This window comes from Carettochelys insculpta, chromosome 1 (genome assembly GCF_033958435.1).
Source record: "Carettochelys insculpta isolate YL-2023 chromosome 1, ASM3395843v1, whole genome shotgun sequence".
NCBI classification, from domain to species: Eukaryota; Metazoa; Chordata; order Testudines; family Carettochelyidae; genus Carettochelys; species Carettochelys insculpta.
In genome coordinates this window covers 26,544,756-26,562,764 of record NC_134137.1, presented here as the reverse complement: position 1 = coordinate 26,562,764, position 18,009 = coordinate 26,544,756, and the positions used below count along the sequence as shown (strand labels likewise).

Sequence of the window (18,009 nt, the reverse complement as noted above, 5' to 3'; positions counted from 1 at the left end):
GCTCGTGGGGCTCAGAGTTCGTATTGTGGTACTGGGAGCTGCTGGTGGGGCTTGGAGTTCACTGCATGACTCAGGGAGCCCCTGACTGCTGTCCTGCCGCCAACCCCCTGCCTGGACACCAGGGACCTCTCAGCGCCCCGGCTGTTTCTGGGAGGAGCAGCCACAGTGCAGCGGGACACACCTGCCAGCTCCGAGCAGAGAGCTACCAATAAACCCACCTGGGGGAGCTTGCGCAGCACCCCGGGACTCTCCGGGGAAAAAAAACAAAAAAGAGAAGCTTCATACTGGCTCCAGGTTTGCTGGCATTGTGGCAGTTATCTGAGAGTGCTGGTTGATCAAATACGGGATGAGCAAGAGTTTACTGTACTAATAACTATGTAACGCAATAATCATAGAGTCATAGGGCTGGAAGGACACTCAAGAGGTTGTCTTGTCCAGTCTCCTGTGCTTGTGGCAAGACTAAGTATTAACTAGACCAGAGGTTCTCAAATTTCATTGCACCACAATCCTCTTCTGACATAAAATTACTTAGGACCCCAAGAGGCGGGACTGAATCCTGAGCCTGCCCAAACCCCATTGTCCTAGGTTAGGGAGGGGGATGGCAAAGCCCAAGCCCCACCGCTCTGAGCAAGGGGACAAAGCTGAAGCTCAAGAGCTTCCTCCCTATGCAGCAGGCCTGCAACCTGAGCCCTGCTTCCCAGGTCTGAAGTCCTTGAGACTGGGCTTCGGCTTTGGGCAGAGCAGCTTGAACTTAAGCTCCAAGCCCCACAAATCTAAGCCAGCCCTGGTGACCCCATTCAAAGGGGACCGTGTCCCACTTTGGGGGTCCCGAGCCACAGTTCAAGAAGTGCTGATCTAAACTATTCCTGACAGGAGTTTGTCTAACTCCTCCTTAAAATCTTCAGTGGTGGCAGTTACACAACCTCCCTAGACGATATATTCCAATGCTTAACCACTCGGACAGGAAGTATTTCCTCATGTCCATCCTAAACCTTCCTTGCTACTATTTAAGACCATTGCTTCTTGTCCTGTCCTCAAAGGTTAAGAAGAATGAATTTTCTCCTTCCTCCTTGTAGCAACTTTTTATGTACTTGAAAAGAGTTATCATGTCCCCACCAACCCAGACTTCTGTTTTCCAGTCTAAACAAACTCATTGGTCATTTTTTAAATCTTTAGTTATTTTTGTTGCTCTTGTCTAGACTTTTCTAGTTTGTCCACATGTTTTTCATGAAATGTGGCACCCAGAAAGGGACACAGTATTCCATCTGTGATCTAATTAATGTAGAGTACAGCAGAAGAACGACTTCTCATGCCTTGATTACAACACAACTTCTAATACTTCCTGGAGTGATGTTTGCTTCTTTTGTCACCGTGGTACGATTTACTCATATTTAGCTTGTGACTCACGATTACCTCAGATTCCTTTCCACAATACTTCTTCCTAAACAGTCATTTCCCATTTTATTTTTGTGCAACAGATTATTCCTTCCTAAGTGGGATAATGTACATGTGTTCTTATTGAATTTCATCCTGTTTATTTCCAGACCATTTCTCCAGTTTGTCCAGATCATTTTGTATGTTAATCCTATCCTCCAGAGCACTTGCAAGCCTTCCCATCTTCATATTATACACAGACTTTATAAGTATATGATCTATGGCATTATCTAAATTGCTGGTGAAAACATTGAACAGAAACACATTCAGCACTGGTCCCTGTGGGACCGCACTCATTATGCTCTTCAAAGTGACTGTGAACCTTTGATAACTCCTATCTGGAAATAGTTTTCCAGTCAGTTTTGCACTCTCTTTATAATAGCTCTGTCCAAGTTGCATTTTCCTAGGTTGTGTATGAAAAAGTCATGCAAGACTCTATCAAAAGCTTTACTAAAGTCTAGATATACAACATCTACGGCTTCCCCCTTATTCACAAAGCTTGTTACCCTGTCAAAAATCTATGCTGACTATTACTTATCACCTTATTATCTTCTAGATATTTACATGCTGATTCCTTAGTTATTTGCTCCATTATCTTTCGAGGTACAGAAGTTAAGATGAGTGGTCTATAATTCCTCAGATTGTCCTTATTTCCCTTTTTATAGATGGGCAATATGTTTGCTCTTTTTCAGTCATCTGGAGTCTCCCCCATATTCCACGGCTTTTCAGAGATGATCATTATTAGTTTCAGATATCTCCTTGATCAGCTCCCTGAGTATGCTAGATCCATTTCATCAGGCCCCAGTGACTCTCAAAGGACATCTAATTGGTCCAAGTAATTTTTAACTTATTCTTTTCTTATTTTAGCCTTTGATCCCACCTCATTTTCTCTGACATTCACTATGTTAGATGTGCAATCACCCACATCTTTTTGGTGAGAACCCAAACCAAGAAGTCATTAAGCATTTTTTGTTATTATTTCCCTGCCTCTCTCCCTTTACCTAATGCACACTCATTGAGTAACTGTCCTCCCCTTTCTTTGGTCTTCATCTTGGTGCTAAAGTTTTTTGTAGATAATTTTCTTGTTCCCCTTTATGTCTCTACCTCATTTGATCTCATTTTGTACCTTTGCTTTTCTAATTTTGACCCTACATACGTGTTATTCGTTTTTATTCATACCTTTCATTTTTATAGGACTCTCTTTAGAGTTTTAGATAGTTGAAGGTCTCCTGGTTAAACCACAGTGGTCTCTTGCCATGCTTCCTATATTTCCTACACAGAGGGATAGTTTGCTCTTATGCCCTTAATAATGGCTCTTTGAAAAACTGCTAACTATCTTCAGCTGTTTTTTCACCTTAGATTTGCTTCCCCAGAGATCTTACCTACACACTCCCTGACAGGTGTTTGTCTCCCTAAGTTGGTCAGTAATCCTTGTCACTAGCATGTGTTTCCTGATTTAGAATGGATAGTAAAGCAGTTTATGTTGGTATAACTACAGTGCTCAGGGATGTGGATTTTCCTTGCTCCTGAACAATGCAGTTATACCAACCTAAACCCCGGTGCAACAGTACTGTGTCAATGAGGGAGTCTTGAATGCAGCTGTTGCTTTCCCTGTCCTGGCATTGATACCTTTAGCTGTTCCTCCAACTATGCCCATAATACTCCCCAAGTAGGTGAGCTACTCCACATCTTCCAGGTCATCTCTTCCCAGTGTGATGGTGATGCTGTTGGACTGATAGATCCTCGTGGTCTTGGTCCTTCCCTTGTTAATGCTCAGTCCAGTCACTGAAACAGTTTTGTCTAGGGTTGTGACCTTTCCTTTCATGCTTTCATGTTGGTGTGAAAGGATGGCGACATCATCAGCAAAATCAATGTCTCTGGCTGTTTGAAAAGTGTCCACTGAATTCCTTGTTGATGGCTGTGTTGTTCATAATTCACTCCATTGTGGTCAAGAACAAGAAAGGTGACAATAGGCACCCTTGTCACACTCCCAACAGTATGCTGAAGGATTCTGTCAAAACACCATTGTGAACAACTTGGCATGTCGAGGGTTCATGTGTTGAACGAATCAAATTAATAATTTTGGATGGGATGCCACAGTGTTGCAACATTTTCCACAAAGTGTCTCTGTCAATGCTGTCAAAGGATTTTGCAAAGTCTATGAAGGTTTTGTACAGGGGGTGAGTTCCACTTGAGCTTTTGTTCTATGATCTCTCTGAGAGTTGCTAGTTAGTCAGTATAGGATCTCTCGCTTCAGAAGCCGGCCTGTTCTTCCCTGAGCTGTTGATCAATTTCTGTCTTCATTCTCTCCAAGTGAATCCTACTGGATACCTTTCCTGGAATAGACAGTAACATGATGCCCCTCCAGTTTTTGCATTTCTTCAGGATGCCTCTCTTTGGAAGCTTGATAAAGTAGCCAAGTTTCCAGTCTTGTGGGATCTTCTCAGTGTCCCATATTTTCCCAGATAGATTATACATCATGTTGACTGATTTCTCACTACCTGCCTTGCTTGCTTCTGTGGGGATGTTGTCTTGACCGGATGCTTTTCCCCTTTTCAGATGAGCAATGGCTTTTCTGATTTCTTCTTCTGTAGGTCTGTTGCAGTTAATTTGCAGTGGTATATTTGCAGGTGGTAACTCAGGAAGTTCCATGTGAGCAGGGTGGTTCAGTAGCTCGTCAGAGCATTCCTTCTGCTCACTGAGCTGCTCACTTGGGTTTGTTAGCACACCCCCCTCCTTATCCTGTACTGGCTGATCCACCGTGCGCTGTGGCCCAGCTAGCTTCCATGTGCTGTTATACAGCTCTTTCATGTTTCTCTCTCCTGCTGGTCATTCAGCTTCTTGTGCAAGGTTTTCCACAAAGTTCTTCTTGTCCCGTTTTACAGCCTTTTTAACTTCTTTGCTAGTTTCTGAATACAGTCTGCGTCAGCTGCTCATGTTTTGCTGTTGTTGACTGCAGCTTTTCTGTCCTTTCGTTGCTTCACTTTTCTCAGAGTTTCTGCTGCAATCCATTCTATGTGATGTCTTGTCCTCTTTTCCAGTGTTTTATCTCAGGTTGCTTTCCAGGCTGTTATGGTGTGTTCCCAAATTTGTTCCATGGTAGAATCTTTTGGAATGAGTTTTGCCAGAAGTACATATCTGTGGGACGGCTCCAGTTGGAAACTGGCTCTTGTCTCTAAATACTTCAACTATTCCATGTTGAATCTCAATCCTGGCTTCTACTTCATGGTCCATTCCTTGTCATGGTGAGGTGACTTGTGTGTCTTCAGGACCCAGAGAGCTATGCCAGTGGGAGCTACAGCTCCTGGAAGGGTCACCCACACTGTACAGGTCAAAGGGTAGAGACCAGACAAATTTGGGTCACCTCTCCCCAAGGTAAAATGGGTTGGCTTAGGGTAAGAACCCTATGTGTAAAAAAAAACCCCAAAGTTACAGAAACATCTACAACGAAACCTACAACCACACAAGTCTTAGGAGGAGTTGACAGTCTGCTTGGACTGAATATGAAGCACGGCAGGGAAAGCCAAAAGGAAGCTGCCCCACAGATGACTCTTCTCTCACCCAGGACAGCCACCCACTTTGGTAGGTGGAATGTTCAGCCCATGTGTCAAGTGGGGAAGACAGCACAAATTGCTGCAGAGATGAAACAGTACAAGCTTGCAGTTTTGGGCTTGTGTGAGACAAGATGGACACAATCTGGGCAGCTATGCCTGGCAACAAGTCAAACCCTCATCTATTCAAGAAATGAAGAAAGTGCACCACACACAGAAGGTGTGGGCTTTATATTATCAAGAGAGGCATCTGGTGCTTTAATTGCGTGGTCAGCAGTATCATCATGCATCATCACAGCCAGATTCTACACCAAACTGAGAAGGGTACTAATTGTGCAATGTTGTGCATCAACCAGTGAAGCAGCTGAGGGATGTAAAACAGACTTGTATGAGAAACTACCAAGTGTGGTGAACCAGAAAGCTAAGAAGGATATGTTGATTTTGATGGGCGATTTCAATGCAAAAATTGGAAGCGTAAATACAGGCAGAGAACAGACCATGGGAAAAAAAGGCCTATGCAACATGAATGAAAATGGAGGGCGTGTCAGTGATTTTTGTTCCTTCAATGGATCGGTGATATGTGGTAGTGTTTTTCTTCACAAAAGGATCCATAAGGTCACTTTGTTTTCACCAGACCACCAGTCAGAAGAGCAAACTGATCACATCTATAACAGCAGTTCTTTCAGAAGATCGATGCAGGATGTCCACGCTAGAAGAGCTGATGTAGGTTCAGGCCACCATTCAGTCATGGTAAAACTCACATTCAAGCTCAGGAAGTGACCACAACAGTGACCAAGCCCCTCCTACACCAACAAAATAACTCCACTTCCACAAGAAGTGTGGTGCTCATGTCAATGTCCATATAGACACTGCCTTACTTACATCCCTTGGCCTCAAGTGGGACTGACAGCAGGAGCTCTCAACGCCACTTCTCTAGTGCTGACATCCTGCAGTGGGTGAGCCCTGATTATGACTGTCAGATTGGGCAGTCAATGCTGGGGCATCTGGCAGTGGTGAAGGGGCCCACCACTGAGCCCCACCTGAAACTGTCATCTGTAGCCTGCCTGTACCCTACAGTTGTCAGTGTCCTACAGTGACTCATTTCAGTCCATGGAAGCACTTGTAATGAGGACATGCACCACTGATGGAGCAAGGAAGCGTGGATATGAACCACTGCAATCGCTGTACATCGACTTAAATCGACTTCATTGTGTAGTGTGGACAAACCCTGAGCGAGAGGCCTGTGAAACAGAAGTGCTACAAGGTGATGAGCTTGCTGCACTCCTATTGGCTTCAGGCAATCTCTCAGGTAAGAGACCTTGATTTGGATTGGTTCTAAGGAATTAGAGGCAATATAAGAATTTGATTTCTTACATATACAAAAAGAAAATTAAAATATAATGGATACTTTGCCATACAGAGGCATGCACGCGCACACACACGCACACGGGCATGTTTTTTATGTTACCTCTAATTTCTGACACCAAGTTCAAACCAAGGACTCTAATCTTGAAGATTTTCTGAAGCCAACAGGAGTGAGTGATCTCTTCAACATGCAGGATTGGGCACCTGCTTTCTGTCTATATAATGGACAGCGCTGGGTGCTGGTTTCCATAGTGTCATTGATAAAATGGTGTTTCAAGAAAGGGCATTGCAGCATAAGCCAGTAACTCTGAATAGTGCACAGGCGGTTGTAGAAATACCACTTTTAGAGGCTGGTACATCTGGGACTGACAGCAAAGAAAACTCAGCAGCTGTTGGGAGAGACGGTCCGGTAGTGCTGTCTTGTTGATCTGATTTCCCAGTGTGTAGGCCAGTGGCTACCTTTGTCTCTGGAGGTAGTTTTCATTGATGGAACAGAGTATGCTATTAGTACTGCAAATATTTGAATATTAAAATTTTACCTTGGGCATCATAGCCCAAAGGTTATGCATTCAGCCCTGATATTGATGATAATAAGTACACTGGGACATAGTTTCTTGCAGTAAGTGATAAGGGTCAAATGACTGGGTTCAGAAATCAGGTCCCACCTAGTCTCCTATCTTACTGTGTACCATTTTATCACATGGTTTGGTTTTTGTTTCATTTTTTTAGTGGACTGTTTATCACTATTCACGACAAAGGACATATTGCAACAGTGCTAAATTCCTGGCCTGAAGAAAATATAAAGGTATGTTTCATTGCTTCATATGGTGCTGAGAAAAGCTTGCAAATATTTTCCATTTCTCACAATAATCCAAGAGAGTTTCAAGCTTCCAAAAGGAAAGGAAGCCTAGCCCTCTGGTCTCTTTGAATTGGAATGAACAGAAGAGAGCTGCCAAGTATTTTGTTCTTCTGTAAGCTTTCTTTGCAAATGTCTTTAAGTGTTTTCCGTTCATTATTCAATTAACTTTCAAAGCACCCCTCTGAGGCTGAGTGATTAAAATATTTTTGCTGATGAGGAAACTGGCACAGAGAGGTTAAGTGACTCACCCAAGGTCATAAAGGATGTTTGTAGCCAAGCTGGGAATAGAACTCAGAAATGCTAATCCTGAGGAGTCAGTCATAAGCCTACTCTTCTCAACTTTGGGCAAGTGCCCTATTGTCCTTTGTTTGTTTGGAGCTGTACAACTAAGAACTTCACACCAGTGGCTCTGTTGAGCTTATGCCTATATAGTCTCTTTGATTCCAAACCACTTTCCAAACTTTGGTCAGGTTTCTCCTCTCCATTCCACAGAGCCATGGACAATTTCTGCATTCTGCTCTCTGCCAGCCCAATTTTGCACGGCCTTGCATCTTGTGTAGTCGATGGCATCTGTGCATAGTAAATGCAGCACTATTAGTCTGGTCTGGTGAATCTGTGATTAAAAAAAAAATTGTCCACTGTAATGGGCATATGAAATCTCAAGTGAAATGTGAGAGCTTTGCTGAGGACACTAATCTGGATGAAAGAAGACCTAAAACTCTGAAGAATTATTTGGTTTGTAATTAGCAGGACAAGGTGGATGAGGTAATATCGTTACTGGACCTTCTGCTAGGATGAAAGAGAAGCTACACAGAGCTCATCTTCAGGTCTGGGGAAGGTGCTCAGAGTGTCCCAGCACATCTAGTTAGCACATATTTAAAGGGACCATTAAAGATGAAGTCACCAGATACCACCCTTGTCGTCAGAACCAAAAGCGGGAGTTCAAGTGGTTGTAGTAAGCCATAAATCCAGTGTCTTGGTTCAGTCCATGATTGTCGGTGCCCAGCAGAGTTACAAATCGACGCTCCCAGGCTCATCTTTGGTAAGTGGTGTGTAGGTTGCCTTGGAGATGAGGATGGATAAAACAGCCCATCCCCGCCCTGCTCCATATGAAAGATCCTGTGTGATCACTTTGTGATGAGTGTTCACCAAGAGGTAATGTGATGGTTTTGTCTTTTATCATTGTCCTGTGTGAATTCACTTTGGGAATGCAATGATTGTCTATTTTCACCCACATATTTCACCCTATTGCACTGAATAAGGTTTGCTACCTGTTGTGATAAGGGTGTACAGGCCCCAGAGATCTGTAATGGCACATTACCGGAGGTGTTGATCGTTGTAGCAGTGGAGATATGCCTGCAGGGTTTGCATTTGTTATTCTTTCAGGGTCTGCTGCCACTTTGAGTTGCTGTGTCTTGGTCTTTAGGCAGCCTGCTTCTGATGGTGAGCTTAGAGTTGCTGGGGAATTGTTTAAAGGCTAGCAGAGGGGGATCAGGAAAGAGTCCTATCTGGATGGGATCACCAGTATGGATGGGTTGTAGTTGTTTGGTAAATCCCCATATAAGTTCCAAAGTGAGGTGGTATTTAACAACTAGGGGTGTGTAGTAAAAAGGGGCTTCTGTTTCTGTATTGCAGTGGGGTCTCTCAGGGTATTTGAGCAGCTTGTTCCTTGACGTGATCAACTTTTCTGGTACTATGCCCTTGTTTGCTTTAGGCGGGGGCTGGACTTAATGACCTCCTAAGGTCCCTTCCAGCTCTAGGATTCTATGATTCTAAGGTGTATATCCCAGACTTTCTCCTCAGAACATATCCTGTGGTATCTGTCTGTCCAGATGTAGATTTCTTAGTGTGTTACAGAGATAGTTACTGGATGTGTGAGGGCAAGTCCAGTGAGCTGAGGATTTCTTGTATATAGTGTATGAAGGATGCCACACTGAAGCTGATCGTGGTGTCCAGGATGTTGATGCTGGTGTGGGAGAGTTAAGAGAATTTAATTAATGGGTAGCATTGGTTGAAACTGTGATGGAAAGCTATGGTGGCGTTTAAGTCATCCATGCAGAGGATGAGAATATCATTATAGCAGCTATATAATTGGTTTTGTGGTGCATTGGGTTAGTTATGACTTGCTTTTTAAACAAAAATTCTTACATATAGCATTTTCATGACATTTGCATTAGTTTGTTTCAGCATAAGCCAACATCGACGTGTGAGTCCTTTGCTTTCCATATTCCTGTCCAGTCCCTGTTGCATGCCTCGGTACGATGAAGGGGCAGTGCCCACCCAAAAAGAGATGGAACCTACCCAAAAGAGCCTTTCTTGGCTCTGGCTAATACTTAGTGTTGAATCCCAAAGAAAAATAAATAGGAGAATCTTCCCAAATGGAGGAAAGTAAATGCATTTACTGTAGAGGACATTTACTGTTCCCCCTTAAAGACTGGCTTGCCTCTGTAATGGCTTGATGGCATTGCCTGCTTAACTTCTGCTCAGTCTGCAGCCTGTTAGTTTTACTGCATTTTGCTTTGAAACTTCAGCCTGACTGCTGGTAGCAAGGAGTTGGCAGCTTCTCAGGGAGTGTCACAAGAGTTACCACTGCATGCACTTCATGATAGCTTTATACATCCAGTATTACATAAATGGAGGCAGATTTTGGCGGGGAGACAAAACACAAATATCTGCCTGGACGCTTGCTACCAAACAAACCATCTTTTCCTTTCCCCCGGCTCATGATTTTTCATAGGGTAGTTCTGTTTTTTCCAGTTTAAAATTATGGATATACTTGGGGGGGGAGAAAAGAATGTCAATAACCTTGGGAGATGTATAATGTGAGCATTAAATAACAGCGTATGACTGTTCATCAGCAATGAAACTAAAGCCATATGGCACAAGTTTAAATCTTCCAGTGGTATCACCCTGTAATCATTAGAAATGGGCTGAAAGACACCATTCGAAAATAAATATTCCTCCCAAACTAAACGAATGGATTGTGTGGTTTAGTCTTTTCCTGGGTTCACAAAACTCTTTTGCCCTAGCAAATAGCCCTAGCCAATAAACCCATCCAAAGAAAGGAGAACTGCTGAGAAATTTTATAATATGCCATTCTCTTATTTCTTTTGAAAGTGCATGTGGGTCTTCTGGCATGAACTCAGCAAATCCACAAATAAAAATAATTTCACCATGGATCTCTCCTTTGATATCCAAGCCAGACTGTGCATGTAGGTCAGCCTCCGTCGAATAAGCCACAGGATCTGGAGCTGAATGTGCCATTCCCTGAAGTGCCTGGCCAGTTTTGAAAGTACAGCTCTTGGCGTTGTGCTGATTGTTTTTGTCCTGCATTAAGACAGAATTACCATTTTGTCCTTTTCTTACTAATTTTCACTGCCACCCTTATACACATCCACACCAAGATTGGCAATACAGGAGCCTAATTATAACCTTCACTAGAGCTGCAGTTGGGTCTTTGGTACTCAGCATGAGGCTGGTGATTACATTGCTTAATTTCAGGCTTCTAATGCTGAAAATCTTGCCATGCTTTTTTCCCCCAGTTGTCAAAAAGAAATAAACAAAACCACCAGCCAAAGAAACGTGTAAGTGTAGTAGGACAATCCCTTAGGGATCAACCTAGGTATTTGCTTCCTGCTGCAGTGCTGAAAAAGGCAAAAGCTGGTTGGTAGGATGAGGAGTGTCTGCTATAACCCTCCTACAAACATGTCAGACACCGGTGTTACCTGACACTCAACAGGGTCAGGTCTAGTGTAGATGTTAAACAAATACACATCTCACATACCTGGAAGGGACCTCATCAGGAGGTCATTGAGTCCAGTCCCCCGCCCTCTCAACAGGACCAGGCACCATCCCTATTCTTTTTAACCTATTTGCCCCAGATTCCTAAATGGCCCTCTTAAGGATTGAGCTCACAACCCAGGCCAATCCTCAAACCACTGAGCTGTCCCTCCCCAAGTGAGAGAAAAGACTGAAATAAGGCTAGTCTGTACTGCAGATGCTACTGGCTATAGCCAGGCGCTGTACCTACGCTTTCTAGCACCATAGTATGGACACTTGCTACAGCTGTTAAAGGTTTTTTTCCATCTCAGTAGTTAATCACCCCCTCAAGATGCAGCACTAGATCAATAAAAGAACTCTTCTGCTATGTATACTAGGGCCCCAGTTAGTTTCACTACACCTACCAAGGGTGTGACTTATTCATATACCTGAGCAACATAGGTAGGTTAGTCTAGGCCTAAGAGTGGAGAGAATTAAAATATGGGAGAAGATTAAGACTTTGGGCCAGGGCACGGGAAAGAGAGTCAGGAAAGCAAATATCCATTCCAACTTCTGCCATGAATTACAGAAAGTCACTTGCACCTGTCTCTCTGCGTCGGTTTCCCCAGCAGTAAAACAGGAGCAATAATACTGACCAAAGTGTCTTCACAGGCCTGTGAGGCTTAATATCTGTATGCATACAAAGTGCTCAGAGGTCCTTGGGTGAAAGTCACCACGTGGGTGCCAAGGAGTCTCTTTATGAACTTGGCTGAAACAATTAGAGAGCAGGTTCATGCCAGCTGACTTGTGTCTGAATCAGTTCTGTGGAGGGCAGAAGGCTCACTATACCCAGTACAGGACTACAAGCAAGATCTTTTAGGTGGCTGAGGCATACAGTGCCATTAGCAAAGAGAGGAGACAGGAAGAGCTAAATCACACATCCTTTTGTTAAACGCCTTTCAGTCATTTTAATGAAATCCCTCCCTTCCCGTGTCTTCAGAACTGGTTCATTTCAAAAACTCCTAGTGAAGAACCTGGCAGGGGCATAAAATAGATAAAGGTGGGGGGAGGGGGCCTCCTCACTCCAAGAGTTACTAGCGCCCTAAAGCCATGGTGTCCAACCGGTTCTGAAGTAGTAGCCTATATCAAGGCTACTGCTATAGCAAATAGCCACGATGCTAAGGGCCTGTCTACTCTTTCAGTGCTGTGGTGCTTAGTGAAGAGGTCATCCAAGTCAACAAGAGAGCTTCTCTGGTCAGCACAGATACTCTCTCTCCCATGGACATAGTGCTGTCTACACTGTGTAACTGCATCACTCAGGCATATGGATTCTCCATACCTTTCAGTGATCGTTATACCAGCTAGGGTGACCATCCATCCCGTACTGGGCAGGACAGTCCCGTATTTGGGATGCCAAAAGGGCATCCCGACTTATTTTTAAAAACAGACCAAGTGTCCCGTATTCAGGCTGTCCCCTCACTGACCTTTTCCGCAGCTGGCAGGAGTCACTTCCTTGAGCCTGTGGGAAGCAGGGAGAGTGTGGGCAGCTGCTGTATCCCTGCCACTTCCCAGGGGCTTCTGGGGATCTCTGCCAGCTGCAGCTTCCCCTGGGCTCCTGGGGAGGGCCGGTGGCTGCTGCCTCCTTCCTGGCTCCTTGGGGCTTGGTAGAGCTGGGAAGAGCCGCTAGTTACAGTAACCACTGAAGGGAACAAACTCCCATCCTGCATTGTGGCCACCAAATTGCATTGCTAGAAAAATCTGGGGAGCTGGTATCGCAAACCATGTTAAATAACACATTGACGAAGCTGGTTAACAGGCTGTGTTCATTATCTACAGGCCATCGTAGTGACAGACGGAGAGAGAATTCTAGGTCTCGGCGATCTAGGAAGTTACGGTATGGGGATCCCGGTTGGGAAACTTGCCTTGTACACTGCCTGTGGTGGAGTTCATCCCCAACAGTGTCTGCCTGTCCTGCTTGATGTTGGCACAGACAATGAGGTAAGATTACTTGCTTATGTCGTGCATTTTGAAAAAGAAGAGCTGTTTTACTGAAAGCTGGGAGATGCAGCCTCTGACTTGAGAGCTTAGAGTCAAAGACAGCTAAGATAAGAAGACAGCTAACCCAGCAGTGCCAGGAAGTTGCTCATGTCCCGTCTCGCTTGCATTATGAGGTCACACAAACATGGGCTGCCCTTATGTTCTGCTCATGGGAAGGCGAAGCTGTGGGAGTGGAAGGGTCAATTCCATCTTTCAGCAGGAGAAGGTAGTTAAAAGATTTCAGCCAGGCAGATATAGACTGACTGATCCTGTGATAAGCATAAAGGAAACTGACACATCCCCAGGTGTGTTTGGAAGTGATTATATTTCAGCAAATGGAGAATCCCCACTGGGTGACTGGGGCTTAATTAATGACAGTGTTTTGTCAGATTGCACACTTTACTGCACATGATAACTAGACAGGAGGGCTCCATCTGTTAGCAGTTTTCTGCCTGCTGACTGTGGCTCAGAAAGACAGAAATGCAACATTTTACTGACGCCAGAAGAGACATCTGTGAAGATACGTTCTTAATATAAATTCCTATGGCCAATACTTGTCAAATATGAAAAAAACTATTTTAAACTCTACTTGCTTCTCATTTGACCATAAGCCATCTGACTGTATGGTTCTCAGCTAGCACAACAAAACCAGTGGGATAAAACTTTCAATCTTGAATGCTTAAAAACAGTCACCTCAATCCAAGCTTAATCAGCAACCTCACATTTTTCAGAAGTTCTTGGCACTCATGGACTTCATTTGGAGTTGTGTTTCTCAACACGTCTTCAAACGTGGGATTCCGTGTTTCAGGTTGGACCACCCAAAAACTGAGGAAGCCATTATGAAAAATTGAGAAGTGTCTTCCCTATGCCAGAAGTAGAAGAAGAATACGTTTCAGAGTTGGGGTGTCCTGGATCCACAGGGCATACTATGCTTCTGCCTTTGTACAATATCCCTGGAAATGCCCCCTTTTTAGTGGTGGGCCCTGGGTCGCCACATCTGACAAGGGGAAGTCCCATGACTCTCTCCTGAGTTCAATCACCCTGCACTGACTACTGGGCCAACAAGTCTTATTCCATTCTTCTCACACCTCAGGGTCAGTTGCTTGTCTCAAATTTCAGTCACACATTTGTATAGGTACTTTCCCCTCCTCCCCAGCTCAGGCAGGAATGGGACTGGGGTCAGACCAGTAATTTATCCATGCTAATCCTTGGTTGGCAGTCATTAAAAGTCAATGGTCATGTTGTTTTTCTCCATTGTATCTCCAAGGTAGATCCATTCCCATGCCGACTGTTCTTTCATTCATACCAACCCTAGAGGACTCTCTCAGTCACTTCATTATGCATCCCCTGTCTCAAGAAAGGAGCTGACCCCTTTCTACCCAGCGGGTAACAATACACAAGTGAGTGGGGAAGCTGAACCACAAATACTTTTCATAAAAATCATGCAGTTGTTCCCCATGTCCTCCACATTGAGTTAACACTCAGGAGCTCCTGGCTTTCAGATCTGCGCTCAGATCACAAAGCTATCCCACTCCTGTGAAAAGAACAATTAATTTAATTTTTAAGCAACTTGCCTCTGTCAGTGTTCAGTGCATGATGACTCATTTTAAAGTATTTCCCTGCAGAGCATACAGATCAACCTTTTCAAGTTAATTTCAGGGAGATTTGTGGTGGTGGCTAGGGCCAATTGGAGTGAGTGGCATTGCTGTCTGGCCCAAAAGGTCATGCACATTCAGGTTTGGCCTGGCTAAAGGTGATGAAGCCACAGCTTGGATTTGCCTCCACTCCTCAGTGCCACAGCTTATGCTGGTCCACACGTGGGATCCTAGGGAGTGCAGCAGAGTTTTTGAATTTGGCATAAATGGGTAGTTTTGGTTATTTGGATGCAGAAGATAACATTAAATGAGAAGTCTCCCTGAGTTGCCCGGAGATTTGGTCAGTGGGTTACAAAAGACTTCCATCTAGTGTTAAGGCAACCCAGCCTGCGGGTTCTGAACTTGGAATCACCAGGCATCTGACTTTCTAGAATAAGCAGCAGGCCACTGAACATGGAAATGTGTGTTAACATGCTCTATAGCAATGGAAGTGCGTGTCTCTTCTTTAAAGGACCATGGCATAGAAGAGCAGAGGTAATCACAGTCCAAGGAAGACCCCTTTCAGATTTCCCACTAATGAAAAAACAGCTGGGTTTCCGTGCCTCTGGAAACAGATTTAGTTGTAGTGTACCTGCCAACAGTTAAGGTTTGCAAAGCTACAGGACAATAGAGCTTTGAAGAGATGCCCCCACACACACCCTTCCCAATAGCCATGATTCGGTTCCTGAGGGCAAGTTGGAAATGGGATCTTTTTCCGATGATTCACTGAGACCTTCAAAACATCCAGCTAGCTGGCCCATCCGTCTCCTGCTAGTGCTATTTCTGTCCTATTCTCTCAGATGTTGTTTCTGTCCATACTGAATCACTACCTTTGAAGGCAACTGCTTCTTATCAGCCATACGTAGGATGCAGGTCCCAGTTTAGCACCTGTTGGGTTGATTGAAAAAACAGTTTTTGTAAACCTTTTGAGGGTACGTTGTGAGTCCAATATCTGCAAAATATTGTGAGAAATAGAAATCTGAGTCTGAAGTGAGAAAATGGCACCAAAATCAAATAGACTAGCAAACATATACAGGTGAAGTTGAGGACTAGATGGTTCAGGAGGTAAGAATAGGGCTGTGCAATCAGATCACTGGTTCAAATCCAGCTCAGGTTAATAAAATGGAAAGCTTGTTAGCCTCAGTTGGCTTAGATGAAGTGGGTTGATGGCCTCAGTCTAGTTCCTAATGCAGAGAAGTCCGCGCTGCAAAAACGATGATTGTCCCCAGTCAACCCACATTGTCAGCCTTAGGTAATAAACCCAGCACTGAATGAGCAATGGATGATGAACTACCTACTACAGGTTGAACCCCTCTAGTCCAGCACCCTCGGGACCTGACCACTGCTGAGCAAGGGAATTTGCCAGACCCTCGGAGATCAATATTGTCTACCACATTACCAAAACTTTCATTGTGCCTGGGCTTTTAGAAGACATTAGCCGTGTCTACACGTGCACGCTACTTCGAAGTAGCGGCACTAACTTCGAAATAGTGCCCGTCACAGCTACACGCGTCGGGCGCTATTTCGAAGTTAACTTCGACGTTAGGCGGCGAGACGTCGAAGTCGCTATCCTCATCAGGAGATGGGGATAGCGCCCTACTTCGACGTTCAACGTCGAAGTAGGGACCGTGTAGTCATTGCGCGTCCCGCAACTTCGAAATAGTGGGGTCCGCCATGGCAGCCATCAGCTGAGGGGTTGAGAGACGCTCTCTCTCCAGCCCCTGCGGGGCTCTATGGTCACCGTGGGCAGCAGCCCTTAGCCCAGGGCTTCTGCCTGCTGCTGCGGCAGCTGGGGATCCATGCTGCAGGCACAGGGTCTGCAACCAGTTGTCGGCTCTGTGTATCTTGTGTTGTTTAGTGCAACTGTGTCTGGGAGGGGCCCTTTAAGGGAGCGGCTTGCTGTTGAGTCTGCCCTGTGACCCTGTCTGCAGCTGTGCCTGGCACCCTTATTTCGATGTGTGCTGCTTTGGCGTGTAGACGTTCCCTCGCAGCGCCTATTTCTATGTGGTGCTGCGCAACGTCGAAGTTGAACATCGACATTGCCAACCCTGGAGGACGTGTAGATGTTATTCATCGAAATAGCCTATTTTGATGTTGCTACATCGAAATAAGCTACTTCGATGTAGGCTTCACGTGTAGACGTAGCCATTTAGAGGTAAATTAGAGCTAAATAGCAGAACAGAACACTGAGCACCAGGACTGGTGGCAGTAACAAATTTTATGGGGCCACAGGAAACTTGACCACATCCAGGGTAAGTGGTTGTCCAGATGACTAAAATCATGCCGCGTTATGGATCTTGCCAGATGAGAGAGTGCTGGACCAGAGAGGTTCAGCCTGTAGTTGGGCCTTGCACTTCAGGAAAGGAAGCATGAGGAATCACTGTCCTTGCATGTGCTCTCCCAGTCCTGTGGAGAGAGGACTTTGCTCCCAGTGCAGTCCAGCAAGTGCTCAGTTCCTACAGCTGCACTGCCACAATGGGATCCTCCATGGTGAGGGCTTAGTTATTATGAACTACAGCTGCTTCTGGGGATGGGATCTGTGTATGCCTGCTCTGAGAAGCCAGTGTCTGCCCAGGGACAAGACAGTCTGCAATGCTTTGCTGCTTAGTGATAATAAGTGAAACTGACATAGATATGACACATATGTACCTTTTGGATGTAGATTTCTGTCTGATGGAGCAGGCACCATCAACAGCATTCTCCTTTGTGTCCTAGGCTCTCCTAAATGATCCACTCTATATTGGACTCAAACACAAGCGGATCCGTGGGCAACAATACGATGAACTGATTGATGAGTTTATGCAAGCCGCCACTGACAAGTAAGTGGGGCTTTTTGTGAGTCTCCTCTTAGCTGCTTCCATTTAAAAGATGTTAAAAGTTTCAAAGTAAATACCAGTTTAACTGATAGCTAAGCAAAGAAATTCCATTAGTGCAAACCCTGTAGGTGGTCTGGAAATGACCCTGCGTGCTCGAATGCTCTATGTCAAAATTATTTATGTCTTTGAAGAGCTGAGACACGACTGACTATTTATAACCATTTCCTGCCCATACATTAGGCTAGAGGTGTTGAATGGGCCCTCTGAGCTGCATCCGGCCTCCATGGTGTATTTACGTGACCCACATACACAGCAGATTCAGGATCTCAGCACTGGGTTTTTTGTGTGTGCGTGTCGAGCTGTCATGGCTGTGAAGCGAACGTTCTACAAGTAAGCAGGGCTGTCTGCCTGAATCTGCAAGCATCCTTTAAATTACCTACTCTGCGAAGTGTGGGCTTCTGCCTGCCAATAACCCAGGGATGGGCAAATAATAGCCCATGGGCTGGATTTGGTCCCTGGCAGGCTCCCACCTCTGTATTTATCTGTAACTCCAC

General features: G+C 44.9%; 1 protein-coding gene across 4 annotated transcripts in view; it reads left to right on the top strand.

The window, feature by feature from the left end:
- Positions 1 to 18,009, top strand: part of ME3 (malic enzyme 3) — a 224,378-nt gene that overhangs the window by 121,815 nt on the left and 84,554 nt on the right. For all 4 annotated transcript variants that reach the window (XM_074983849.1, XM_074983840.1, XM_074983864.1 and 1 more), the window contains 3 exons: positions 7,080 to 7,155; positions 12,805 to 12,966; positions 17,355 to 17,458. In XM_074983849.1, the coding sequence (XP_074839950.1) occupies positions 7,080 to 7,155; positions 12,805 to 12,966; positions 17,355 to 17,458 (342 nt within the window). The remainder of the gene's footprint in view (positions 1 to 7,079; positions 7,156 to 12,804; positions 12,967 to 17,354; positions 17,459 to 18,009) is intronic.